Source organism: Protomyctophum parallelum (genome assembly GCF_964188405.1).
Source record: "Protomyctophum parallelum genome assembly, chromosome: 4".
Classification (NCBI taxonomy): Eukaryota; Metazoa; Chordata; class Actinopteri; order Myctophiformes; family Myctophidae; genus Protomyctophum; species Protomyctophum parallelum.
Genome location: NC_139700.1, coordinates 2,410,268 through 2,437,878, shown reverse-complemented (window position 1 = coordinate 2,437,878; position 27,611 = coordinate 2,410,268). Strand labels below are relative to the sequence as shown.

The 27,611-nt window shown below is 42.4% G+C and overlaps 4 protein-coding genes across 8 annotated transcripts in view; 2 read left to right on the top strand and 2 right to left on the bottom strand.

Annotated features, from left to right (window-relative positions):
* The window catches only part of anln2 (anillin, actin binding protein 2), a 304,484-nt gene that overhangs the window by 31,154 nt on the left and 245,719 nt on the right, over positions 1-27,611 (bottom strand). The window lies entirely within an intron of this gene.
* On the top strand, positions 3,014-11,947 carry prmt7 (protein arginine methyltransferase 7). Of its 3 annotated transcripts, none has more exons than XM_083762980.1 (17): positions 3,014-3,231; positions 4,386-4,422; positions 4,559-4,708; positions 4,868-4,976; positions 5,274-5,386; positions 5,628-5,857; positions 6,337-6,517; positions 6,750-6,877; positions 7,088-7,226; positions 7,352-7,435; positions 8,558-8,605; positions 8,816-8,905; positions 9,024-9,185; positions 9,588-9,662; positions 9,827-9,984; positions 10,838-10,934; positions 11,566-11,947. In XM_083762980.1, the coding sequence occupies exons 1-17, from the start codon at positions 3,137-3,139 to the stop codon at positions 11,719-11,721; spliced, it is 2,052 nt and encodes a 683-aa protein (XP_083619106.1). In that variant the 5' UTR covers positions 3,014-3,136; the 3' UTR covers positions 11,722-11,947. The 3 variants fall into 3 exon arrangements, with proteins under 3 accessions (XP_083619106.1, XP_083619105.1, XP_083619107.1); XM_083762979.1 differs by having other exon boundaries at positions 9,824-9,984; XM_083762981.1 differs by lacking the exon at positions 9,588-9,662 and having other exon boundaries at positions 9,824-9,984.
* ciapin1 (cytokine induced apoptosis inhibitor 1) lies at positions 12,640-19,048 on the bottom strand. 2 transcript variants are annotated; one of them, XM_083764097.1, is made up of 10 exons: positions 18,886-19,048; positions 18,556-18,624; positions 17,826-17,988; positions 17,378-17,521; positions 15,705-15,784; positions 15,341-15,512; positions 14,629-14,693; positions 14,299-14,417; positions 13,493-13,574; positions 12,640-13,394 (listed from the first exon to the last, which is right to left on the bottom strand). In XM_083764097.1, the coding sequence occupies exons 3-10, from the start codon at positions 17,980-17,982 to the stop codon at positions 13,284-13,286; spliced, it is 930 nt and encodes a 309-aa protein (XP_083620223.1). In that variant the 5' UTR covers positions 17,983-17,988; positions 18,556-18,624; positions 18,886-19,048; the 3' UTR covers positions 12,640-13,283. The 2 variants fall into 2 exon arrangements, with proteins under 2 accessions (XP_083620223.1, XP_083620224.1); XM_083764098.1 differs by lacking the exon at positions 18,556-18,624.
* Positions 20,045-25,651, top strand: coq9 (coenzyme Q9 homolog). Its single transcript, XM_083762379.1, has 9 exons — positions 20,045-20,187; positions 20,761-21,007; positions 21,633-21,768; positions 22,188-22,330; positions 22,413-22,497; positions 22,655-22,759; positions 23,919-24,074; positions 24,506-24,559; positions 24,921-25,651. The coding sequence occupies exons 1-9, from the start codon at positions 20,130-20,132 to the stop codon at positions 24,954-24,956; spliced, it is 1,020 nt and encodes a 339-aa protein (XP_083618505.1). The 5' UTR covers positions 20,045-20,129; the 3' UTR covers positions 24,957-25,651.

Sequence of the window (27,611 nt, the reverse complement as noted above, 5' to 3'; positions counted from 1 at the left end):
TCCACCCAACTCCCATGTGGCGGAGACGCCAGAGATGACTCTGGCCAGCTGCTGACCGTTCACCTCCACGAGGTCATAACGGCTGCCACAGCGGGCGTTCCAACACCTGAAGGGGGGCGTTAGGGTGTCAGGGTGGGACGGAGTCACCAGGGAACCAGAGAACTCCTGGAAGAGAACGTTGCTCTGGGTAGTCACCACGGCTTTTGGTGGCGTGGGAGGGCGGACTAGCACCCACGTCTTAGTACTGGGGACATAGCGCTTACAGAGACACCGGGTGACTTTACGGATAAAAGCTGGTCTCCACTGCTTTCTACGACGGTCATACCAAGGAAGCACTGGCCTCCACTCATTAGTACGCTGGTCAAAGTAGCATGCACAGGGTCTCTCCTCAACAACGGGTGTGACATCCTTCGGAGGTCTGAGAAGCTGCTTCTCAACTACTACTAGTGAGGAAACGTCACTTACCTCGTCGAACTGGCGGTACAGTTCAGGGACACACTCTGTGATGGTGGCCAAGTCGTCAGCTGTCAGGGCACGATTCACCAGGTTGTCCACGCGGACGTCTACCTGCCTTCTGAAACGAGCCCTGAACTTACCTGCACGTCCAGAGACAGCCGGCTCGTTGATCAACCTGATGCGATACTGCTCCATTCTGTGGAGAGAGAGAGAGAGGGGTGCTGCTTTGCCTGTGGAGGGAGAGAGAGAGAGGGGGGGGTGCTGCTGTGCCTGTGGAGAGGGAGAGAGAGAGAGAGGTGCTGCTGTGCCTGTGGGGGGAGTACTGAGAGAGAGCTGAGAGTTGTATAAGGCTGATACCTGTGAAAGAGAAATGTAAAAAAAAAAGTGAAAGAAATGTAAAAAAAGAGAAAAAACAGATCTAACAAGGAGTATTATTTATGCTACAAGTGGTTAGCTTAGGTCTGTGACTGCAGCTATGTTAGTTTGATTCAAAATGTAATGGCCGAGCCACAATTTGAGTTAACTTTTAAATGTAGGCCGCCTAACTAACTTAAGTTTTAAACACAGTACAACGGTAATAATTAAGACGGGAACCTGACCGTGCAAAAAAACAATTGCCCTCTGTGATAGTAGTTGTGGCTTAGCTAGGCTACAACGGATACAGACAGCCTAAATCCTTTCAAACGTTTATGAAAATCACAGACGTTATCGAGGCAACGATGATACCAAAACCCAAATGCTTACAAACGTATTTGGAAAACACAACTACAGTCGACGCAACGATACCGACAGGCGGCAACGGCCGGCCCTTACCCAAAGCCCAACGTAGTAATTCGAAAATAAAACTCACTGTGTTGAAGAAGGAAAGCAAGAAAATTAGCACTGGTGCAAAATAAACACTGGTTCCTTTCGTGGTTGTCGTGTGTGTAATGGTGGTCCGTTGGTGATGTATAGCTGATGAGCAGGTAGTTTCAGATTGCTGTTAAGCAAGTGGAAAATGCGACTGGTTCTGTAAAAGTCTCAGTGCATCTGCCTGAAAGCCGGTGCGAGCTACGCTACGCTCAGCTGTGGCCCACCCCTCGTCGTTGATTTGTCGGCTCGGCTGACTCAGGCTGACGTGGCCTATCGCTGGTCGCTAATTGGTTCGGCTGTGGGCTGTCGCTGGTCGTTGATTGGTTGGTTTAAATGTCAGTTTGAAAGTACGATTGCTGGTTTATTTTTTGATCGCAATGAAATTATGTATTTCCATCAGCCGTGTGTGTGTGTGTGTGTGTGTGTGTGTGTGTGTGTGTGTGTGTGTGTGTGTGTGTGTGTGTGTGTTGTGTGTGACATGGCTGGCAGCTAGTGTTACGGTGAAATTGGTGACCTGACGAAATATGTGATCATCTTGTGGACTTCTTGTCTTTGACACAAAAATACCGCTAGGTTATACTGCTATAAGTGGCAAGTGCTAATAAACAAACAGCAATGATTTGCGTATGGAATGGACACTGTCACTGACGTTATATGATGTGTTATATGACCTATTTCAGCAGGTCACCAATTTCACGGTAACATCGCCATGCTGGAATGAACGAGACTCGGCCGAGATTTTGGGTATTGTAATTCAGCGTTTACATGACATCACGGTGTCAGATCACGTTCAAGACATTTAGCAACCGTTCTGTAACTTCTGTAGCTACTAGCTGTCATGTCGGCCACTGTTACTGATTTACATAATGAACCGATACACCATTAGTTATGTAAATGTGGCCCACATGACAGCACTAGCACTCTATTGATACTAGTAAACGAATCTGTTCAATACACAGTAACACCCCCTGTTGTGTATTGAATAGATTGAATACATTGAATAGAGTAGTTAACCTTTCGACTTTTGTGTCGAAGACTAAAGTTCAAGGCCTTCTGTCTTGAACTTGACCATAGGAAACCTGAGGTGGTTCAGGGGAGTTCCTGCAAAATGTGTTTAGCCAGTACTTTAACCACGCCTGCAGAAGTGATGATAATGCTCTCTATATATTTCATCATAATACCAGCAGTTACCAATCCGCTGCTCTATGGAATCCACAAGATGACTTCTTGTCTTTGACACAAAAATACCGCTAGGTTAACCTCAGTAAAACTAACGCAGTGGCTGGGGGGCGTTTCCAAGAACCCGAAGCCGAGGACAAAACCATGCGGGGGTCTGAGCAGCTGCTTCTCAACTACTACTAGTGAGGAAACGTCACTTACCTCGTCGAACTGGCGGTACTCCTCCTCCCAGCCAACACTCCCCACTGACAGGTAGTTACCCCCCCCCCCCCCCAAAAGGGCATGTGAGCTCAAACCCACAATTCAACATTTTGGTTTTAAGATGTTGATATTAATTTTGTATTCATCCTTAGGACCCCAAATCACACCTTGGAAAGCACGAGTGTCTATTTCAAACAAAGTGTTTTTTTGACAGCAGGAATTGCCTGTCATAATCTGACCCTGTATTAGGATCAGCAACACTCACCATGCAATCTAACAACCAGTCTGGTCACAATGTCACGTGACCGACCGGGACCGACTGACGTGCTTGCCAAAAACATGTCTGCCGCCGTAGTAGCAATGCTGGTTTAACCGATTTAGGCTTTAAGAAAGTCGTCATACAGATTTATTAAATTGAAGTCGTGCTACCGCCGGCCGGACAGGGACGATGAAGATTTTCTGTGGACGAGCGAACCCGATCTCGGGTGCTTTGGACTGTGTGGAGGAGAGCGAGGAATACGACTATCACCAAGAGATTGCCAGGTTGGTAACGTTAGCAATGCGTGCTAGCTGCCATGGCACTGCTGTTATTACACTCTCTGCTGCTCTGCCTGTTGGAACACAAGACAGCCTAGCTGTCACATTTTTATTAACGGTGTTAATGTGTGCAATCTGTAGGTACCGAGTACTTCAGTAGCATTGGGTTCTGCTTGGAGGGCTACCTCACATGTAAACAGTCAGAGTTTTGGCTTTTAACACAGCATGAGACCTCTGTTCCTGAACTTGCTTCCCCCCCCTCCTTTTCTTGTTTTGTGTGTCTTACTGTTTTACCTATGTACTGTACAGCACTTTGTGACAGCTATGGTTGTTTTAAATGTGCTATATAAATAAAGTTGAGTTGAGTTGAGTTGAGAGTACCAATTACCAAACACATTTTAAATCTGAAGCTTTTAGTCTTGAGGAAAAAAAATGCTATTTGTCCCGTGACTGCAAAAGATAGCTGATATTTGTTTTAAAATGCTTTATACCCTCAGGGAACAAATATGCGTTGCGCATTAGAGCTATGGACCAGAGCTATAACATGTATATTAACGACGCAATGTGACATAGGCTCTGTTTAAACTGCACCCCCCAATTGTATACTTAACTGTACTCTCCCCATTTTCAACTGTTTTTATTATATTTTGACACCTACATGGTCTTACAAGATTCGCTAAACAAGATACCCATGTACAGGTCTGTCAAAATGCTTTCTTCCACAATCACAACGCCATGCAGAGTCAGGGAATTCAACAAACCACGTGCAATCCAGATTCGGCTCAATCAAGGGATCCAGTTAATTTCACTCCTATACCACTAAAATGTGGAACGCCCTACCAACAGCCATTAAGAAATGTGAATCCCTAACCGCAGAGCACCTATACGGCCGGCTGCAATTCGTAACTGGCCCCTGTAAAAAAAGAAAAGTCCCCCCCCTTATTTACCCCTTTGTTTACCTCAATGTTAAATGGCTATTTTCCCCAAAATGTAAATAAATAAATCATTTGGAATATGGTTTGATCATCAGACCTGAATGACTGGTTACCCCCAGGTTTGGTAGCCATTGTAGAAATATTAAACCTCTTTATTTACATGACTTCAGACCTGAGCGGTTGCTTTAGTTCAATTTCTGATTATAGACAATCTGTCTTTTTCAGGTCCTGTTTTGCAGATATGTTGCATGATCATGATAGGGTAAGTGTTGCTTTTCTATCTTATCACATCCTCCCACAGTTATATTGCTCTCCACAGATGCCTTTAAAATCCACTACAAACAGCCATTCAATATATTGTTAAATAAAAAAATATTCAACTAAACTCTCTCTTCCAGAATGTGAAGTATTACCAGGGCATCCGTGCAGCAGTCTCCAGGGTCCAGGCGCGGGGGGAGAGAGTGGTTGTTCTAGACATTGGGACAGGAACAGGTCTACTCTCCATGATGGCTCTCACAGCTGGGGCTGACTTCTGTTATGCTGTGGAGGTGAGGCCGGTCTTGTGTTTGGGGGTGTTACTGATGGATTAGTGGTCTTAGCGTTGACCGTCCATACAGTCAAAACTAAGGGACGTGATATGTCATGCTTTATTCTGGGTCAGCTCACCATCATAAACTGTATATAAACACATGACTAATGGTCTCCAGGTGTTCAAGCCCATGGCTGAGGCAGCCCAGTGCATCGTGGAGAAAAATGGATTCTCTGACAAGATCAAGATTATCAACAAACACTCCACTGAAGTCACTGTAGGGCCAGGTCAGAGTCAACATGCATGTGCACACACACACACACACACACACACACACACACACACACACACACACTCACACCTTTTTTTAATTACTTGTACTGCCTATAATGACACGCCCAAGATAGAAGAAGTCTCTGTCTGTGGGTTTTATACATATTTAACCAATAAACAGCATTAGCAAGAGCTTGTGACTAATTAATAACCACTTCAGTAGTTATTATTTTCCACATTCCGACAGCGATGATATTGTAACTGGTTGTCACATTCCAATAAAACAACGTTGTATTTGTGTCTGATCACAGATGGAGACATGCAAACGAGAGCCAATGTCCTGCTCACAGAGCTGTTTGATACTGAACTGATAGGAGAAGGAGCTCTACCCAGTTATGAACATGCTCACCAGAATTTGGTTCAAGTATGTCTGTCTGTCTGTCTGTCTGTCTGTCTGTCTACATGAAGAAAAAAAAGAGTAGAGTCAAAGTCATAATCTGTGATTGTTGTGTGGTTTATGATGATGTGTAAGGCACTGTCTCTATCATTTGAAGTGATGTATACATAATAAATTACAGTTTATCTCTCTCAAATCAGGAAATATGCATACATTACTTATTTTAGTGTTAAGTATGCTTTTGTTCATTATTTCCTCTCCACCACAGGAGGGCTGTGAGGCTGTGCCCCACCGGGCTACCGTCTATGCCCAGCTGGTTGAGTCGGAGCTGTTGTGGAACTGGGCTCAGCTCCAGCCCATACAGGTGGACAACAGGAGACTGGTGCCCCCCTCCACGGTGGCATGCTGTGCAGGAGCCCATTCTGTCTGTGACATCCAGCTGAGTCAAGTGAGCCCTGACAGCTTCACCCCCTTGGGTCCTCTCTGCACCATGTTCAGGTGAGAGACAAAGTATTGATTATGCTTCCAGATACATGTATGTACCGTAATTTCCGGACTATAAGCCGCTACTATTTTCCCATGCTTTGAACCATGCGGCCTATACAACGGTGCGGCTAATCTATGGATTTTTTACAGCTAATGGCTACTAGGGGACCTTCTAAATATATCTCTATGGCCGGTCCATGTCCCCCCTGTGGCTTATAGTCCAGTGCGGCTTGTATATGTACTGTACACATTAGTTTTTTTCCCTACATTTAGCTGGTGCGGCTTATATTCAGGTGTGCTTTATAGTCCGTAAATTACAGTATGTATGTATGCACCCGATGACTACTGCCATTGTAATACACACACAGAAGCACATATGGCTAATCTTTGTGCTATTTGTTTTGTTTTACAACATGTTTTCTATCACCAATAATTACAGTATATAAGCCCCCCTCCCAAAAACTTTTATTTTATTTTTTGCTCTATAACAGAGTGGACTTCAGTAAGCCAGTGAGCAGCGCTCCTCAAACCTACTCTTCCCGGTTCCCGGCTCAGACCAGCGGGCGGGCGCAGGTGGTCCTATCCTGGTGGGACATCGACATGGACCCTAGCGGAACCATCGTCTGCTCTATGGCTCCCAGCTGGACCTACCCGAATGCTCAACCCGCTCCGGTTAGTTTGTGTCTTCATACCGTGGTATTGTTGGCCTGGAAAAAACAACATATTTTCAAACGGTTGTCGGCGCCCAATTACATACTGTTTGTTTTTGGAGTCTGATAGAAACATAGGTTTTTCAGAAAACTGTCGTGATTTAGAAGACATTTTGTAGAATCTGGTCTCAGTCCTAAATGGGTTAATTTTGGGTAACATTAATCCAATTTATGGTTTATGTTGTTTTTCCCAGTGGCGTGACCACTGGATGCAGAGTGTCTACTTCCTGCCGATAGAGAGGAGGGTGACAGAGGGAGAAGAGGTGGCTCTGACTGTCTGCCATGATGATTACAGCCTGTGGTACAGCCTCCAGTCAAACAGGTGCGCTGCACTACTGCACACAATGAAAACATCATATGTGCCTTGACACACTGAGATTCCTCCAGTACTTGTTGTCTTAGAAATGTTCTGTATGGGCGTCACACCTTACAAAAAACATTATTCTCTACCGTTAGAAGTTTAGAGGAATGTACTTAATCCCGTGTTTGCCGTTTGTTGCTTTTTTGACCTTTTGGTTGTTAATCCTCTCAGCCAACGGGACACAAACAGTGAAGCGCCACCATGTCGACCATGTTGTACCTGCCAGGCCCACTTGGTGTGGACACGGCCACGATTTGGGGAGCTTAACGACCGGCAACGTACGGGGAGCTATGTCAATGCACTACGCAGTGTAAGTTAAAACAGCCTTTGAGCAGCATTTGTACAGCAATTTACTTGGTCATCCAAGTAAATTGTAAGGCTTTAATGCAATAGTGTTAGTGAATGTGCTGTGGTTTGGTTTGTGTTATTCCCCAGGTGTTAAAGACAGACAGCGTGTGTCTAGGAGTCAGTGATGGGAGCCTCCTCCCTATCTTTGCTCACATGCTTGGAGCCAAGAAGGTATCCAACACACAGAAGTATTTTACTTACGGTAGTTTTTTGTCAGGTGAAACCTGTCATAACAGCTCATGAAATTTAAGTGACCTAGCCATCAACGGGAGTGACCCCATGCCGCCTAATAATAAATAATAATAATAATAAAACTTTATTTGTATAGCACCTTTCATGACATGAAATGCAGCTCAAAGTGCTTTACAGAACAATGGAGAATAAAAGAAAAGCAAGGCAACGACATTAAAAAACAAGCAGTAATGCAATACAGTGAGGACATGAATAACAAAAAATAAAAGATCAATTAAAAGCAATGTTGTAGAAGTTGGTCTTGAGCTGTGCTTTAAAAATGTCTACAGAGGCTGCCTGACGAAGGTACAGTGGGAGCTTGTTCCATGCCGATTGATTGAAATATTTATTAACAGTTTGTAGAATTTACAGTACATTTTAAGCACAAACTCAATACAAAGACTGTTAACTGTGAGTGGACGACCCAATTAAGCATTACACTTGTTTACAACAGGGTCCACATTGTCCACATTGTTCAATTCAATTCATTCGACGGCCCGTACAAGCAAAAAGCTGCTTCCCCGTATTTTTTAGTTACCATTTTTTTAGGCAAAGCGAGCCTAAGCCAATGGTATACTCTGAAACGCCGCCTAAGCCAATGGGAGTCTGCACCACTTGTGTAGCCAATCATGTAGTAGCGACCTAGTCATGATTGGCTGCCTCCTAAGCCCTGCCCGGCACCACGGAAGTCTGGCAACGCTGCACCGCAGCCACTATAAGACCGCAGCTCGAAGCGACAACAGCTGCTAATGTTATGAGCTGCTGTAAATGCATGGACAGCAGGAAAGCCACAACAAAACACAGTCATTGAACCATGAACAGAACATCGGAAACGAACGCAAACAACGGCCGCGAGGTTGCAACACAGAAACATACTCGTTAGTAAAATATTTATAATATGGGGTGGGGGGGGGGGGGGGACAACGGAGACAGCACCTGTTTCACCTGACAAATATGACTGTCATTTCTTGTTATCCTGAATGATACTTTTAGTCTGTTTGGCTTATTTGATGACTGAATCCACTTTGACCATTCACTAAACTACTTCCTCTGTCCATTCAGGTTTTCAGTTTGGAACATTCTAGAATGTCCAGACAGGTTATTGAACAGGTAAATAATTTAAATGACCATCAAATATTAATTTAGTTAGAGTAACCAAACACTAAAACTGTTGTCTCTTACATACTAGCATTGGCTCTAGAAATACATATTATAAATGTTGATATGGGATTATGATGATGACAAAACTATTGAGTAAAGTTATTAACTAAACAATGTGGGGAGAAAGGCCCTTACGCTATTTGATGTACTGTTGTTCAGGTGTTGGAAGCTAACTCCATGAAAGGAGCGGTTCAGCTACTAGAGAGCACACCTGACCAGCTGACCACTAGTGACTTAGGAGGAGAACAGGTAATTCTGGAGTGGACATGATTGTGTTTGGGACACGCACACACTTTTTAAAGAAATAAGATATTCAGTATTCCCCTAGATAGTCAGTATTTCCCATTATTCCCCATCTGTCCTGTAGATCTCAGTACTTCTGGGTGAACCCTACTTCAGCACCAGCCTCTTGCCGTGGCACTCGCTGTTCTTCTGGTACTGTCGGACCGCCCTGGCGGGACTCCTACAGCCCAGCGCTACCATCCTGCCCTGTGCCGCAACCCTCCACATGGTGGCAGTGGAGTTCCAGGTGAGACTCATGAAACCCATTCTGACCTGAGATCAGATTCAAAAAATGTCTTCTACAATCCACATCCTGACAGTTTTCTGAAAAAGCTATGTTTCTATGTCAGTCGTTCTTTGATTTTTCAAAAGTAGCAGACCTACAAGCTCGTAGCGCGCCACTCGGTGACGCACTATGAGCTTGTAGATCTGCAATTTTTCAATAGCTAAAGCATAACATAATGCTAACACCAAAAGGGGTTCCCGCCCAAAATGGGTTAAGCCTTTTGCCATGCCAATACCACATTTTTTAAACTGAAAAAAGGTCTAAAGTTTATTTTTTAAATAAGGTACCGGTAATTGAAAAACACCACAGAGGGGTTCTGTAGACCCTTTTATTTCACTCCTTTTAACCAGTTTTCTGTATTAGGATCTATGGAGGATAAGGGCACCATGTGGGACTTGTGAGGGCTTTGATGTCAGACCCATGGATGATATGGTCCAGGTAAATCCATGCAGTGATAATATAGCTGTTACGTGGAAGAAATGTCATGTGTTGTGCATCCAATGAAACAAAAGACTGTGTTGAAGCTCCATTCTCATTTCAAAGATTCAAACGTTTTATCTCACTCTCTGTATTTGTCCATGTGTTCTCTCTGTCTTCAGAAGTCCCTGGACTTCCGTGAGTCCAGTGAGTCAGAGCCCCACCCCCTGTGGGAGTACCCCTGCCGTGCTCTGACCCAGTCCAAAGCTGTCATGACCTTTGACTTTACACAGTGTGTCCCTCAACAGCAAATCAGCAGTCAGGGATTACTCCCATTCATAAGGTACAGGTTTCCATCCGTCATATCACGGACCACGCAAGTAGGGAATTAAAAGGCAACTTTATGTATAGACTATTTCATACACAAGAATAAAAATACAATTAAGCATTAACAAAATAATTTAATTGTGGTTATTCGTTCGGAGTATGGTATTGCGTAAAACACATTTTTGTCTAGAATAGATAATGGCTTTGTTGTTATACTATACAGTATACCCCCTGCTGTGATTATGCCTCCCAAACTATGGAATGAACTCCCCAATGCAATCAGAACTGCAGACTCACTCCCAATCTTCCGCCGTAGTCTGAAAACTCACCTCTTCAGACTCCACCTTAGTACCTTACAGTACTTACTGTAGCACTTGCCCTAGCGACCTTGGAGGCGCATGCAAAGGCTAAAATATGTCATTTAGTGATGGCATGTTATGTAGGCATAGCATTCTATAGTTTCATTGTACAGATATTCTACTGTTAGGTTAGTCAACTTATGATACTAGAGGACTATTTCTATGCATTTGATGTATTACCTTGTGGTGTTCTTAACTTCTTGCTTACTGTAAATCGCTCTGGATTAAGAGTGTCTGCTAAATGCCTAAATTGTAAATTGCTGCTGTGGGATAAACCTGGGTCTTGCCTTGACTAGTCCAGGTGGTATAAACCTCCATCCTGCCTTGACTAATGACTATGGCTGTGAGCCTGTGACAGAACCCCATTAAAATGACAAATGGTTTAATTTCACTGAAATGCTTTTCACTAGAAGTCATTATCTCCCACAAAATGTGGGGCCATCCATGCACTTATCGACTATAGGGAGTGTATGAAAAAACAAAAACCTGGTCTGTACTCTGTGGTTTCAGGAGTGGCTGCTGTCATGGGGTTGCATTGTGGATGGAGTACCAGCTGAATGATGACATCACTGTCAGCATGGGTCTGATTGGACCTATCGGTGAACAGGTAATATTAGGTCATACCGAGTTGATTTCAGCCTTAAGGCCGTTTCAGACGGGGAGCAAGTGACGCACGCGGGCACTTGCCCTATCCTCGACAACCTTGCAGGCGTATGCAAAGGCTAAAAATGTAATTTGATAGCATATTATGTAGACATAGCATTCTATACTAAAGTGTTTTCTTATAGTTTCATTGTACAGATATTCTACTGATAGACGAATGTTAGTTTCTTAGTGATTTCTTATGATTCTAGATGAGTATTTCTATGCCGTCCTTGTATTGTTCTTGCTTACTGTAAATCGCTCTGGATTAAGAGTGTCTGCTAAATGCCTAAATTGTAATTGTAAATTGTATCTCTTGTCGCCCACGGGCGTGTGCACAAACAAGCATGTGCGTGATAATCTCACAGGGCCGTGCCCGGTTGTGTCAACGCCCTTCAATTTCTCTGCTCATCCAAAATAACCGCCCGCCTCTCATTGAAAATTAATTACCGAGAAGCGTCGGTCGCATCTCGTCTGAAAAGGCCTTTACAGTTGCTCATTTACCAAGGTCATGTCAGGTCATTTTTATCCATGGAACATTATCCATACTATAATTTATCATGTGAGCCAATGCTTTACTCTAACTTTCTGTACAGGGTGCCTGCGAGTGGAGCCGGCACAGGAGACAGGGTGTCTTCTTCTTCAGGTCACCATGGGAGAGCTTAGGGGACGGGAGTGCTGGAGTGTCATACAGCTTCACCTTTGAACCCACTTTAGGAGATATCAAAATGGATTTCACTGTAGAGTCATGATGGGCGTTAGTCCGACATCCCGTTAGTCCGACTACATGGCCGGTTAAGACTCACATGTGGCTTCCGCGTGCGGCTAGGGTTTAGGGGTTTAGTCGGGAGTCATGGGTGTCGGATTATTGGGACGTTGGGCTGAGGCTACGCACCCATGATGAGCCCTAAACGCTACGCACCCATGATGAGCCCTAAATGGACTGAGGCTACGCACCCATGATGAGCCCTAAACGCTACGCACCCATGATGAGCCCTAAATGGACTGAGGCTACGCACCCATGATGAGCCCTAAATTGGAGTTGGACACAGACAAAATGTTCTCCATTTCACTGCTTTTCCTTGACTGTACCATTTGTGATCATTAAGCCTTTGGTTGGAATCATTTTAAGAATTCAAAATGATCCATGTAAAAGCAGCCCTCTAATCCCACATTCCGCCAGTTTACTACTGCAATGGCCACACCTCATAGCTATGACGGTAATTTCGTTGGATAAAGTCACTGCACCGGCAAAAACTGGAGAGACGTGAAAGAGAGGTAAAGCGGTAAATAGTTTCACGACACTATTTCCGTCATATTTAACATTTTGAGGTGAGGAATGGGCCACGCAGTTGATTCGTTTCACATTTGCAAATGCTAGTTTAAAAGTTAAAACTCATTTACTCATGAATGAAGTCATTTTTATAGCTTGGCTAATGGCCATCTTACAGGGAACACAGATCGTTACCTTGCTTGAAACAAGCAGAAAGGATTAAGGAAAAGTCTTACTACTCCTACTGACAGTACTGAACTGTTTGCATTAGTTGCCTTCAATGTTGCCTGGTGGTATGAGCTGCCGTGAACTTTTTGTATTGAAAATGTTTTTTTGTATTTGGTTCTCTTTCAGTTTGCAAAACTCTTCCAGTAGTGAAATAAATAACATACTTGTGAACAACTTTTGTTTAATCGTTTAACAAAACACTCATCTCAATCATGTATATCGAGAAAACTGAAAAGCTGGACAATATCATGTATGTGAATGTATTGCTTTATCAGGATTATTGATGAAAAGGCCAGAAACGTAGCTGCTTTCAGTCAGTGCTTCTCATGTACTCCAATTAACAATAGTGCATCAGATACTTTTTGATTGCCCCTTCCACACCAACCACTGCATCTAGTCTGTTTTGAAAATATCATTTTGGAAACTGGGAAAAAAGAAGAAACGCTATCATGTTGCACTTTTTGTCACCGTAGCATAAATCAGGCTTGATGCTGAGCAAGAATGACTCAATTCAACTTGTACAGACAACACATGAGCATGACCACTGCCCCCTAACTGGGGAAACAAAGTGATTGAAGTTGGTGATCTCACTCACATACTGCTTGTTAAACAGAACTAATCTCAGGAAACATCCAGCACACAAGAGACTACTTGCCGTTAGGTACAAAACAAATTTCAAATGGAAAAAGCATCTTTGAAAACAGTCTTGCAGGAGGAATATGGTTAATGTGGGTCTACAAGGAATTAAAGGCTTTCTCAAGTTGGATGGAATGTAACTCAATGTGATGTGCTGGAGTATCGAGATAGTTCTTTTTAGGCATCATTTAGGGTCTTGTTGTCCAACAAAATCTTCTCTCCAGGTTTGAATGCTGGCATGCCCGTATATGGGCAACTGGCACATCGAAAAGCATCACCCAGGTAACACTGAAAAGGAAAGATATGTGTAAATAACTATCTCAGAAGGGAATGTTGGTGTTTCACACAAAGTTCTCTTTTCTGCAAACTCAAAGAAAGCTACTCACACTTCCACAGGAAGACTTTGGTAGGTTGGCCTTTGTGGCGCCATCTTTCTTCTCATCCAACTCCTCAGCAAAACCACATGAGCTTCAAAAACAGTAATAATGTCAGACTATTATTATGTGTACTAAGCTAAAGCACCAAGACCTGGGAGGAATAGACGTGATGTAATTCTCACTAGGGCCACCCACATTAAAGGGCAAGGACATAGAGGTTACCTTGCGATGATGTAACTGGGTGATATAAAAAATAGCTGCCCCTTTGATTAGAAATTGATCATTCAAAATAATTTCCTCATTGACTTACATTGTACAGTGAAACAGCTCTCAAAGTCCCTCTTAAACGGACGCAAACGAATACATATCACAAAACCGTGTTTTTCTTTAAATAAAAATAGCCATTTTCTGTTTTTACTTTAAGATCAGGATCCATAGACCCAGACATCCAGTCTGGATTTTTAAATAAAACTAGCTAAAACAAAATTATATCTATGCATTTAAAAATGAGAGTGAGCCTTGGATTTTCCTGGTTTAGCTATTTTAAATATCTACACTTCAGTTGGATTCTATGCCTCTGCAACCCGCCCTCCAATTTACACCTCTCTCACTCATGTAAATGATAGCCACAGTCCAAAGCAGCTTTACTTTTTTGTGACAGAACAGAAGAACATTGTCTGATTTCATATACGAATATTAAATACCAAAAATGGATCGTGTGCTCGTCTGCAATGGGCTAGATTAATGACCGTGGCCGTTTCTTCTGATGGGAGTTCAGGGAAGAAACAGCACTGGATCTGTGGTGGTATACTCACCAATTCTTACATGCTTTCTTCGCCTTGGAGTTCGGTCCACAGGCTGGTGCTTTGAGAGAGCTGGGGTCAGGCTTCTTCAGGTCTTCATCATCCAGCAGAGCATCTGAGTCTAGCAGATCCTGAAGACAGGGGAAAGGGAGAACAAACTGGCTTAAACCCTGGCTGAGACACAGGCCGAGTACACCTTAAAGTAATCCTTTAATTCTAGTATACAGGTGGCAGTCCACAACACACCTATTGCACGCATGTCTTTTTTGTAATGTTACTTTACATGTCTGTAGCGTCTATATGTGGGTTTCTGCACAGCAGTAACTTAGATAATGAACTCACCACGTCATCATCATCCATGTCCAGTGCTGATAGGGTCCACATCTTTGCAGCATTGGGATCAAGAGCTAAAACAACAGCAATGGATATACTTGTGTATATTACACATGAACCAACAACAAATTAGGGATGTTAACGATTAATTGAAAATCGATGAATCACTGTTAAGAATTTCTTTAACCCATTCTGACCGGGCACCCATTTTGGTGTCAGCATCATGTCATGCTTTAGCTATTTAAAAATAGCAGATCTACAAGCTCATATCGCGCCACCGAGTGGCGCGATACGAGCTTGTAGGTCTGCTATTTTTGAAAAATCGAAGACACTTTTAGAATCTGATCTCAGGTCAGAATGGGTTAATAATGAAACTGTCAGGATGTAATAGACATTTTTAGAATCTGATCTCAGGTCAGAATGGGTTAAAAAACAATGCTGTGGTTCATTGGGCGGTTTTCTGTGAATGTAATGCTGTCTGCGCCCTGTATTTCAAATATTTGATTAAGGAATATAATGCCTTTTGTATTCTTTCTGTATATCAGACCTATACAAGCTCGTAGCGCGCCAGACCTACAAGCTCGTAGCGCGCCAGACCTACAAGCTCGTAGCGCGCCAGACCTACAAGCTCGTAGCGCGCCACCGAATGGCGCGCTACGAGCTTGTAGGTCCACCGAAAATGTGTGAGGAGGAGCCATGGGCACCGTGGTTAACGTCGTACCTGGTTTGGCGGGTTTCTTTTTCCCAAACGACAGCTTGAGCTGAGTGGAAGATCCCACCTCGTAGGAAGGCTTGGAAGAGGACAGGCGGACCCTGGTCAGAGAGTTGCCTTGGTAATCTGTGGAACTCCTGAAGGAGCTTAGTACGTCCGGGGACAGGGTTCCTTTACTCAACTGGATGGAAGTGGACGCAGTAAAGAAATGTTCATCAAAATGAATGTTTTAATATGAATTATGAAAGTGAGATGTCAACTGGTTTGTCTTGTTATTACATATTATATATAATGTTCACAGCACAATCCTAAATCATTTGAATAAACAATAAATATTCAACAGAGGAGGACCTAGTCAAAGTCATGCACTCACCTCTGTAACAGACATCAAACCAGACAACTTCAGAGCTGATGTCAATTTGTCAGTGGTCCTCACACCCTGGTTGTCACTCTCTGACAGAGAGAAGTAGAGGTGAAACTTTAATAGTCCTTCTGTACCACGCAGAGTCCACCATATTGCATTTACTCTGCCTAGACCGTGACTCCCCTTAGTTGACAATTAATTTTCTCTCTCTCCTTTCTGTCTCTTTTACTGATGTAAAAAACACAGACATTCAAAACCTCACTAAGCCTAGAAGTTTGAGTTAAACGAGTTAAACAACTTAAACACACACACACACACACTTTTCAAGATCTATCTGATAGTAATAATTGCAATAGAGTTTGTTCATTAAGGTGTCTCCCTGTCTCTTGATAAACAGAAAATACATTTCAGGTCTGGTGGTTCACCAATTCTATCGGGGGAGAACCCATTTATCAGTTTCAAATTTATATTGTTTAAGTTCTCTGGTTAATCCTGTATGCTGCATGAGTTCTTTTTCATCACTGCAGGACAATTAATGTTCCGTTTTAAAGAGAGAGACTGTGAAATTCCTGTTACTAAACAAACACAAAATGATTACCATCAGAATATTGAGCTATTTAAAACTTATTTGAACAAATAATAATAATATAATACCCCCTGTAAGTCATTAATAGGGGATTCACACTGAGACGGACTGAATCCGTTTCATTGGAACCGTTTTCGAATACGGTTGCCTGGTCCCCGATGGCCATGATTCACATTGCCCGAGATTCAACAGCGCACCCGGGTACACTTGCATAACACACTTTATCCTCCTGATGACGGTGTGCTTCAATTGATGGCTGGCGCTCACGGACACTGACCATCAACTGTGCGACATTGTCTCAAATGAATCCAGACACACTGAATTGCATTGCCTCTTTGGCTTTTTGCCGTTATACTACTTGTCAGTCAGTTCTGTGCTCCAGTGTATTAGTTTGCTATGGATTCTACTTTAGCATTATTATTATTATTATTATTTTGTTTTACTTTGGAAACTGTGCCAAGCAAAGCCCAAGAGCCACGTGTAGTCCGCAGAATAAGATCAGCGCGGTGCTGCGCGTATAAGCAGATTCAACAGGAGAAGGGCGGCGTTGAGAAATGCGCTGGTGTTACGCATCGTGCAGAGGCTGTGTTTTTGAGTGGTGCAACCACTCCTACAACCAGCTTGCAATGTCCTCGTACCTGTTTGTTTGTGTGTCTGTGTGTTTGTTTGTTTGTGTGTGTGTCTGTCTGTCTGTGTGAGCATGAGTATGTGACTTAATAATAGCAGTAGGGGGCGCCAGAAACAGTGAGAGGGGTAGTGACTCTAATGAGAGAGAGAGAGAGAGAGAGAGAGAGAGAGAGAGAGGGGGGGGGGGGGGGGAATTGCACCACTCAGTTCACACGTGTGTGATTTTTTTTTGACGCTTGGCTCGTCGACTGCATGCATTCACATTGGAACGATCCGTATCTGAATACACTTCAACGGTCCAGAGACCCTCCCCCCATGCGGTCCCGGGGACGGTTGGGCGATCCGCTCCCGGGAACGGTACGCATCATTCACACTACCACAACATCTGCCAAGTGGTCCCGAGTGCGCACCCGGGACCATAGTGTGAATCCCCTATAAGTCTGTTTTCTTACTCCATCATTACTCTCACCTGTGACTGGCTCCTCAAGAACTAGTTTTCCGCCAGGCTTGAGAACTCTGGCCATTTCCTCTAGAGTCTCTGAGCTGTGGACGAAGTAACTGTCGGCAAGAATGCAGGACAGAACCCAGTTGAAAGTGGATGCTGGATGTTTGGCTGAGAAGAGTAAGAGTTAAAGAGAAGAGAGCATTAATACTGTATAGAGACAGAACCCAGTTGAATGTGGATGCTGGATGTTTGGCTGAGAAGAGTAAGAGTTAAAGAGAAGAGAGCATTAATACTGTATAGAGCTTAGTGTGAAACTGAAATGATAGGATATCTGAACAGAAATAATAAACTATTTAGGTTTTGATCCTTACACTACAATTTACTAATTAATTTTCTTTTCATACGAGTATGTTTTTATTTCTATAAGGTATTATGGGAGTCAAAAATACACCAGCAATAACAAGGTACTCACAGTGCGATATTCTCTCTATGTTCTCCACTGACACTCTGCCCTCTGCTCCAACTAGAGTACCCAGAATTTCTACCAAATCTTTTAAGATGACCGGTGAAGTGGGCTGAGTCCACACAAACATCACCATATCTCCCTCTTTGATGCCAAGGTCTGCCATGGTCTCCTAGCAGAAGTAGGGTACATTTTGATATACACATTGTGCATGTATACAATACAATTACAGTGTTATACATTGAGCGTTGTAATGGCAGCAATTGGCCTGTCATTTTCATTATTACTGATAAATGCAATTACACAGGAATAGGATCCAGCAGGAAAGCATGCACATCTCAAACATTATATGGGTGCTGAACAAAAATACGTATTATGCAAAATGTTGATGTATTTTTGTTTTGCAGTTAATTGTTTATTTTCCTGTACCACCCTACCCTTGACTTCTTTATTTTAAAGGGATTGTGACATCCCGAAGTGGTCGAAACATTGTGTCTCTTCATTTAATAAAGAACTGTTTGGACTGTGTGTGTGAACTTCATCTTATCTCAAAAGCTGTGGTCCTATCATTCTCATCTTCTCCAGCTAGGCTAATTGTACAATAATAGATTGTAGCCAAGAACAAACTATAGTGAGCAAAGTAGCAAACATATTAAAGACAATTTGTTGTTAGTTGTAAATGGTTGCTGTCTTTAAGACTGAGTTAATTTTTGACAGTCAACTTGGGTTTTCCTGTGGCCTGTCCAAGTCACAGTGTTCTTTATCTCTTTGAAGTCTGACCAGCCTCCCAAGATTGAGATGATCCACCCTATTTGTAACAATATTAACACATATCACATTAATTCCCCAGCACAATAACATATAAATACCAAATAATATGTGTGCTACTGTGTGTGTGTGTGTGTGTGTGTGTGTGTGTGTGTGTGTGTGTGTGGCTGTGCCACTGTACGTGTGTGTGTGTGTGTGTTGTGTTGTGTTGTGTTGTGTTGTGTATGTGCGTAACGACAGCGTGACGCAGAAATATATGCTCAATAATAATGCTATATATAATATAATAAATATGACATACCTGTTTTCGCCAGAAGAATTACACCCGGACCGGACGGACACAACAACGGGTTGAAACTTGTACTTGTGACTTATACAATTTAAAAGCTTCCATAAACTATAAACCAGTCCAATAGATAATGGTGCTCTTAGCTAACTTCTGACTATATCCGCCAGGTCGGTCACCTCAGTGTAGTGCAGTGTTGCCAGATTTTGCGACAGAAATAAGCGACCATCGTCTATGAAAACAAGCCCAAACGTTGTGAGTTTAATAGATCTGATATACTAGAGAGGTATTTTTCGCGCAGTCGAAATGAAAGCCTGGGTATCGAGGCTACTAGAGAGGTGCCATGGGCACTGGCCTACTTGGAACGATGCAAGTTGGAAATGAATGCCCAACCCAGTTATTATGTCGGTGTCCCTTTTATGCCCATTGCCCATAAATAGGAAATAGCCTATGGAGTTCTTTGTCAGGCATGCCCAAATATGGAGACTTTGGACTATAGGCAGTTGTAAGTGTGATGTCAGAACAGGCCAGCTCCATATATGGAGATCTATAGGGGTGATCTGGATTTGGGCCCTGTCCGGAGCCTGCATGGGCAGAGGCTTTTGGTCTGGTTCTGGACAACCGTGGGCCCTACGGACTCGACACCGGGAAATATAATTTAACATAAATCTGGTATGGGGTTCCCGTCCTAGCCAAAGATTTAGAGTGACTCTCGATAAAATACATCTACGAGGCTAAATCTTAGGCTAGTCCGACCCACTCCCATGCGGTGGTCGGGTCCGTAATTTGGGTTTAAGTCAAAAACCACTGGTTTAAATCAGGTTAACGTACAAACTCCATATATGGATATGGACGATTAGCATTGTCATCGTGACAAGCATTTGTAGTTGTTGCCCTTGAGCGGGTAGAGGGAAGCAGTATTTGCTGGGCTCCTCGCGAGAGACTCCATCGCCTTCCGTACGAGACAGGATATTTGACCTTACAAACTCAGATATTCTCAGCTATATCTGGCCTAACCCAGACAGCCAGCTCTTAGTTTGAGTATATTTTTTATACAATCAATCAATCAATCATCACAGGAAAGACAATACCAAAGTCGCTTGTAATAAGCGGACATGGCAACGTTGCTCCATTGAGTCATCACCAGTCGACTGAGACTAAACGAACGAGTCGCTTAAAAATGACGCTTTGTGTTCAAGAAAAAAACAACATATCAGTGCACTCTGAGTGTTTAGCTTGAGTTGAAACTTGAAGCTGATATGGCGGCTCTGCTAAGAGGACTGCGGGTTGGAAGGACACTTCGTGGGCTTGGCAGTGGTAAGACAAGCAGTGCCAGCGAGATCTTGGTGTAGTTTACCGTGATTTAATTCACCGTGGAATTGTTCTGTTAAATGCTGTTCTCTGTGCATAAATCTGATACTGGTTGCATAATGGACCAATGTCACTGCAAGCAACTGACTTGACATGTTATTTAGGGAGAAGGTGATCATGAAGGACAGGATTAGGTAACAGCTATAGTGTTTACTTTACCAACTGTAACTTTCGGAATACATTGAATCGAAAGACGATGTACATCTTGGTAAAGTTAGTGAGCTTCATTCGGTAAACCTTAAACTTGCATTGGCAAACTTGGCATGGTCTTGTGCAAACTGCAAACAAGTGGGTGCGTACAAATGTGGGCGTATACCCTCAATGGACATGCATGCAAGCTTTCATGTGCAATCAAGAATTTAAGTATATTTTTCCAGGTATACTATAACATTTGTCAAAAGAGCAATATTGCTGCTATTTGGTCTTGTCTTATACACGTGTATTAGTTAAGCTGATTTATTTTCTATGGCCACATTAGCTCTTGCCTCTTGTCTGATAGACTTTATTTGTGTGTTGCAGTGGTGGCTGCACCCACCACAGTGACAACCCATCAGTGTAACGCCCTGAGACGAGGACTCTACTCGTCAGCACTGAGACTTCAGGATGAATCCAAAGCTGACAAGACCTCATCCTCTGCTGCTCCCTCATCCACAAACTTCCATGAGCACTACCAAGCTCACACTGGTGAACAAGACGCGACAACAGCAGGTTCCCAGGAGGCCTCAGCACACGATCCCGAGGAGGCTTCCAGCAGGTCAAACACTAGGTCAGGACCACAACTCATAGATGCATGACACCCACCCTCCCTTGGCCTGGTCTATTTAAATTAGTCCACTTAAAATAATGAAGCCTTTGTTCGGTTAACATTTAATATTTCTGTCACGTAAGATGGGAATGAACTGCTACACATGTGACATTTTATGCAGCATGTTCAACTCGCTAATAGTTTTGTTGTGTGTGTGTGTGACTGTGTGTAGTAATTGCATTTGATTGTACTTCAGTCCATCTCTCAGTTTGTGGACATACAGTAAGTTAACTGTCTGACTTTTTACTTACTTACTTTTACTCCCTCTGCATCAAAAAGCCTTATCTTTTCATGCAGAGTGAAAAAATGTGGAAAGACTTATCTGTAGCTTAGATACATACTGTATGTTAAAACGTATGTTACAATAAACTATTTTTGTCTGCTAAAATAAGTGAATCATAATACCACAAGGGAATAATAGGTCAGATGTCTATATTTGTTGAAAAACATTGATAATTCATTGCTTGTTATATACAGTATAGCGTGATGTGCTTATATTTACAATTATTATGTGCTTTTTAAGCTAATGGGCTTATATATATTGTCACCTTGCACTTAACAATGGCAGTTTGTTGAATGTTTACAGTTATCAAGACCAGAGTGGAGAGCAGGAGGAGGAATACGAGACGGAGGAACAACTGCAAGGACGTATGTTAGCGGCTGCCCTGGAGTTTGTCCCACTGCACGGATGGACCATGGAAGCCATCGCTGCTGGGGCTGAGGTAGGTCTGGGCAATTAACCGAAAATATATCGAAACCGATAGTTAGAACCAATAACCAACGCATGATTGAATAATCGAGAAGCAACCACAGAAAAATATAATGGGCTTTTTATATATTTTTATAGCTTTTTATATCTACTAAATCGATTAGTCTGATTAACCACTTAACACTGTACACTACAGTATAATACGTAAAATAGAACTTGCAAAATGGTACGTGGCATGTAAAAATAGTGCAACATAGCTCACAGCGCAAAGCTGCGTTCAGTTCATCGCTTTGCATTTCGACGTGTTTTGAGCTTGTAGATCTGCTATATTCACTATTAAGAAAATATTAATCATTCATTAATTGTAATTAAGGAAAAAAGTAATTAATTGTAAGTAAACTATCAACATGTTTTTGTTTGTGTTCACCACAGACCCTAGGCCTATCCTCTGCATCCACTGGTATGTTCAATAATGGTGCTGGAGACCTGGTCTTGCATTTCATTGCCCAATGCAATTCGCAGCTGACCGAGATAATGGCTGAACAACACAACCAGGTCCAACTTGGCCATGCTGAGTATGTGCACTGCACACACGCACAACCCCATTGCTTGTTTCTCTTCGCAAATTAAATTTATGAATTACTAAATCTTTTGTAGACCAAAGGAGACAGCTGACTTTCTAAGGGATGCTGTGGAGACCAGACTGAGGATGCATATTCCATACATTGAAAAGTGGCCCCAGGTACTTTGTGCATAATGACGATACAGGGTGCAGAGGGCGGTGAAATGTGCAGATTTAAGACATTTTAAGCTAATCTTGATGGGAAATGACCATTTCATTCATTGGTATCACTTTGTCGCATGTTTTCACCATCTACATAAATACTTCCCCCATGCAGGCTATGAGCATTCTCCTGCTCCCTCACAACATCCCTGACAGCCTGAAGCACCTGTCCAACCTGGTAGATGATGTCTGGTACTACGCTGGGGACCGGTCCACAGATGTGAGTGGACCACATCATCCACATGATCATAGAACCTCCCCTCCCACTCACACTTTCCTCTCTCCCTTTCATCACAACCCCAGCAATGCCCGGCCTGCCACTTCCCAGGTTAACTCTACTTACCCACGACACCTTAACCTCTTTTTATTTATTTCTGTGTTGTGATGTTTACTACCATAGACAAATGGACACTACTGTGTTGCTGTATTCTAATCATAGACAGAAAGGCATGCGTCACATAAGGGGACGTTCGGTAGGCCAATTGTTTTCTCTTGCCAATAACGCAAATAACTTTTGAATTGATAAGTTCCAGAAAAGACGATCTGTGATTGGCCAGTAGTCACTACAGGTCGCTCCAATGAACTGCAGCGGCAAATGAGAATTCTATATCTATAATTCTAATTGTGTCGATCTCTTTCTGTTTATTATCCAGCTACCACATTATACTTGTTGCTTACTATGAAAACCTGAAAAACCTGTCTGTCCGTCGATCCGTCACGCCTCCATATATGGTTGTCACTTGTCAGTCCATCAAGCCTTGTGACATGTGATGCCACCATATATGGTCGTCAGTCCATCAGGTCTCGTGACACGCTCCATATATGAAGATCACGACACTGGCCTCATCAAACCCTGGATAGCCATACATGGAGAAGACTGGATCATCACCGCTACATACTAATTCCTACACGGTTGTGTTTATAAACACGCCCCCGGGCAAGTTAAGTTTACTGAGGTTAAGGTTAGGTTTAGGTATAGTTTTCTTGAGGTTAAGGTTAGGGTTAGGTTTAGGTATAGTTTTACTGAGGTTAGGGTTAGGCTGTCAATCACAGTGACTGGCCAATCACAGCGTGTCGACTGCACAACCCGTGTAGGCTTTGGATCTGCATATATGGAGCCGGCCACCAACTCTACATCTGACCTCAAACCACAAACTCTTAGATCTCCATATATGGAGATGACCTGTTCTGACATTCCATCTGACCTCATCAGTACAGAATTCAGATATGTTGATCTGACCCCCCATGCCAAAGTGCCAGCACTCGCCCAGCAGTGCCAGCGCTCGCCCTTTAGGGCGAGGTCGCTTCTTGCCCTCAGGGCGTCTTACTGGTTTTACCTACCTCATTGTCTTTTTACATATAATCTCTGTCTTTTGTAGATGAACTGGTACACAAAACGGGCAGCACTCACAGGCATCTTTAACACTACGGAGCTTGTGATGCTTCAAGATTCCTCCCCAGATTTCCAGGATACCTGGAACTTCCTTGACAACCGCATTCAGGATCTAAACAAGATGGCTTCCACGGCAAAACAGGTATCCCATTTCTGAAAATGGTAAAAGAAAATACCTGAGGGGGCTTTGGAATAGCGGCGATGGTGTTACAAGACAAACACACTTGGAATAGGAAAGAGGGGAGGAAATGGAATTGGAAGGGTTTTCTTGTATATAATAACTACTACTGAAGTTATTGTGAAACACTCTTGTAAACACAGTATTGCATTGTGGGTTTGAGTTGACAGGCCCTTTTTGGTGTCAATCAAGTCAACTTAATTCAAGTGGCAGATGCCAAAAATAAAAGTTTTTATTATATTTAAAATTAAATCATATATTTTTAGGGGAATGTCATGTGATCTGCTGGTAGATCATGATCTTTTGGGCACCCCTGCCCTATGCGATATGACAATAGGCCCTATGCTGTATAAGCCTTAAGCTATATGACGGTGGTATTTTATTCCATTCAATAGGTGCAGGCAACTGGCGAAGCAGTAGTTCAAGGACTGATGGGGGCTGCAGTAACAGTAAGTTTCCTTTAAAAGAGTATCATGTTTTAGTTAAACCCTATGTACTTGTCCTAGTTGACCTCGGTCCCCCAGGACTGTAAATCCTAATTTATTTCCTTTACACCAAACATCTTCACCTAAATTAGCTGATCTACAAGCTCGCAACACGTCGCCCTATGATGGATTGTGATTTGTGAGCTTGTAGATCTGCTGTTTTCAGCTAATGTTCCCACCCAGTATAGGCACTCTCTCTTATACACAGTGATTCAGTGTAAAATAAAAGTATTTGCATGTACACGTGATCATTGGTTACAAAGTCATGACTTTAAAAATGATTTATGTATATTGACCTACTGTATATTTTACTCTCTTTCTGCAGCTGAAGAACCTCACAGGAATAAATCAGAGACGATGATGTAAAACATCACACTGTCAAGTCATTCTGATCCTACCTATCTTGTTTATTGTCTATTTGAAGTGCAATATCCCTGTGTTCACTGCAGCTCAGGCACCTGTCTCTTATGTGTAGTACTGTATGTAGATTCAAGTTTTTCGTTTTGAAGGTTTTTATTCATCAGGGTAAAGGCCACCTATAGACGGTGTGCCATAGTCTTTTTAGCCTGGGTTCCAGTCTGATTCGCTGCCTTCCGTGGATCCGTTTTGTCACCCGCTACTCCAGTCCACGGAGCGCAGCGAATCAGACTGGTACCCAGGCTGGTACCCAGGCCCAAAATGTCTTTTGGTCATTTGCCAAATCGCTGACTTTGCTTTGTGGTTTCTTTCACCTAGCACACATTGATAATTTCCCCTCTCCATCTGTGCCAGGTTATTTTCCCTTTTGTAAAAAAACAAACAAACAAGGATATAAAGATTTATAATGAATTTGTCATTGGTCAGCCAATGACAAATTCATTATAAATCTTTTTATTATCTTAAATTATCTTGAACTCTCAAACATTTTCATTTCCATTTCTTTTTGTATGTTGGATAAAAAGAAAATACATTTCTGTCAATCTAATTAAAAACAAATGCATATTTAAGTCTAAGAAATATTTCTGATCTAGATTTGATCGAAACATTGAACTTGCAATAAACAGTGGGAGCATATTAGCACGGTGTACTGTAGAGTCTTAATTTTATTGACGTTAATTGTTTATCCTGCACCTGTCCTGGACACTACAGTCGATTATTGAGTATGCGTGCACTTCTTCTCTCATCAACTAGGGTTTCCAGTTCCACATCTTCTGAATGTATGTAGCCTAAATGTTCTAAGAAAATAATAATTCCTTGACTACTAGTAGCCGGCGTGGTAAAACGAGCGCTCCTTCCCTTTTCTATCCTAGGGAAAATAATTAAGCTCCCCGGACCCCACTTTGGGAACCACCACCAAAGTTCTACATTTAAGAGGTTATTGCTGAGTTGATATTTGGACAGGTTTACGTCAGGTAAACCGCGTTTACCAGGCGGTGGATTTGTGTGTGTGTGTGTGTGTGTGAGAGAGGGTGTGTGTGTGTTTGTGTGTGTGGTTGATAGATCGTTTGTATACTTTGCAAATAGTACTACTACAGTGGCACTTCCATAATTTGTGGTCCTGTATAATATTCGTCCTGTGTATTCATACTGTACACGTCTTTCCTTTTTTCTATAACCGTGACGGTGTATATGATTTTTTTTGCATAGAAGTCAGAATTTATATTTGTATAATTGTATGTCTGATGAAGTATATTAAATTTAGTATGAAGTATATTTATATATTTGTATTTGCTAGATCTATCTCACACACAATTAAATACTGTATTAATCTAATAATATTTAGTTTTCATGTTTTATAAGGATTTATAAACCTTCCAAAAACATGAAGGTATTTAAATACAAAATGTGGTTCCTGATTTGTAAAATAGCTGGAATGGATACGATTGATATAATGATAATATATGTTTGCTAAATTAAGCAAGACAAGAAGGCAGGAAAGAGGAACGATTCAGCTGAAGCTGCGTTTCTATGGGGATCTTTCTTGAAACACACACTGTTTCCATGGAGCCCACCATCTCCCAGGGACTCTCCTCCTGGTTCCCCCAGACTCTTGCCCCATTTGAGGGCTTTGTTTCTTCTTTCTAAGGTTGAGAACACTTTTTGTACTGACATGTAAAAAGTTCTGAGTTGTAGAGAAGGAGAAAATAAAGAACATTTTGGGTTAAAGATTAAATTGTAAACACTCTGCGGGAATGTCAGTTTCCTAAACCCAAGTGAGAGATGGATTTGCAAATGTCGTCATAAATAAAATTTAAATCACAAAGAATATAATTTTTGGTTGAGACCAAATGTGCTCGATACTCGTTTTATTTTCTGTTTGGGTATGGTTTCATGCCTTTCTCATTTCTTTTTTTAAAGAAAATTTACAAGACAATTGCATTATATTATTCATACCTTTTTATTTTGTACCGTAACGTAAAGCATTTTTTTGTTGAAACTGTAAAATAATTTGTCTGGTAATGGGGCCAGGTTTTCTTTCTCTTGAAGCTCTCATGCCTGGCAATTGTAATCTAGTGCTGTATCATTTTTCAAGATGTGTTCTGGGAAGGATACTCCTCCTTTCCTCGTGTGTGTGTATGACGAGCACTTGGATGTATTGAAATAGGACATGGACTATGGCAGTTTATGTACACACAGGCATGTATGCGGGCGCACATGAAGACACTGACAAAACCCTCAGTCACTCAAAAAGAATTGCAGTTCTGACCGGTTTCACAAATAAAAGAACAAGGACTATAACCTACAGGCCTGGAAATGAGAAAATCTGTCTTTCGGCTGTGGAAAGTTCTTGCTTTGATAATAAATAAAAGGTTTGTCATCCATTGTTTTTGTCTTACAAGTGTAAAGAGTGAGCGAGACGGCAGCCCCCTAAGCTGAGATGGAATGATGATGACTGACTGCTTATTTGTAGGCCGCAGTGCCACACATTGGATGTCGTCCTATGCTCTCATTCTCAAGTACTGCACTTGTCAAATTTATACTTCAATGTAGGATACTGTCGCTCACTGAAAATAACAGTCATCGTGAGGGAAATATT

Bases quoted from the DNA above. Each gene is read 5' to 3' on its own strand.
- prmt7 (XM_083762979.1), top strand. From the start codon at position 3,137: ATGAAGATTTTCTGTGGACGAGCGAACCCGATCTCGGGTGCTTTGGAC. The intron at 5,387-5,627 runs GTATGTCTGTCT...TCTCCACCACAG, and splicing joins CTCACCAGAATTTGGTTCAA to GAGGGCTGTGAGGCTGTGCC. The intron at 7,227-7,351 runs GTAAGTTAAAAC...GTTATTCCCCAG, and splicing joins ATGTCAATGCACTACGCAGT to GTGTTAAAGACAGACAGCGT.
- ciapin1 (XM_083764097.1), bottom strand. From the start codon at position 17,982: ATGGCAGACCTTGGCATCAAAGAGGGAGATATGGTGATGTTTGTGTGG. The intron at 14,418-14,628 runs GTGAGTTCATTA...CCCTGTCTTCAG, and splicing joins ACATGGATGATGATGACGTG to GATCTGCTAGACTCAGATGC. The intron at 13,575-14,298 runs GTGAGTATACCA...CTGTTTTTGAAG, and splicing joins AAGAAAGCATGTAAGAATTG to CTCATGTGGTTTTGCTGAGG.
- coq9 (XM_083762379.1), top strand. From the start codon at position 20,130: ATGGCGGCTCTGCTAAGAGGACTGCGGGTTGGAAGGACACTTCGTGGG. The intron at 20,188-20,760 runs GTAAGACAAGCA...TGTGTGTTGCAG, and splicing joins ACTTCGTGGGCTTGGCAGTG to TGGTGGCTGCACCCACCACA. The intron at 21,008-21,632 runs GTCAGGACCACA...GAATGTTTACAG, and splicing joins TCCAGCAGGTCAAACACTAG to TTATCAAGACCAGAGTGGAG.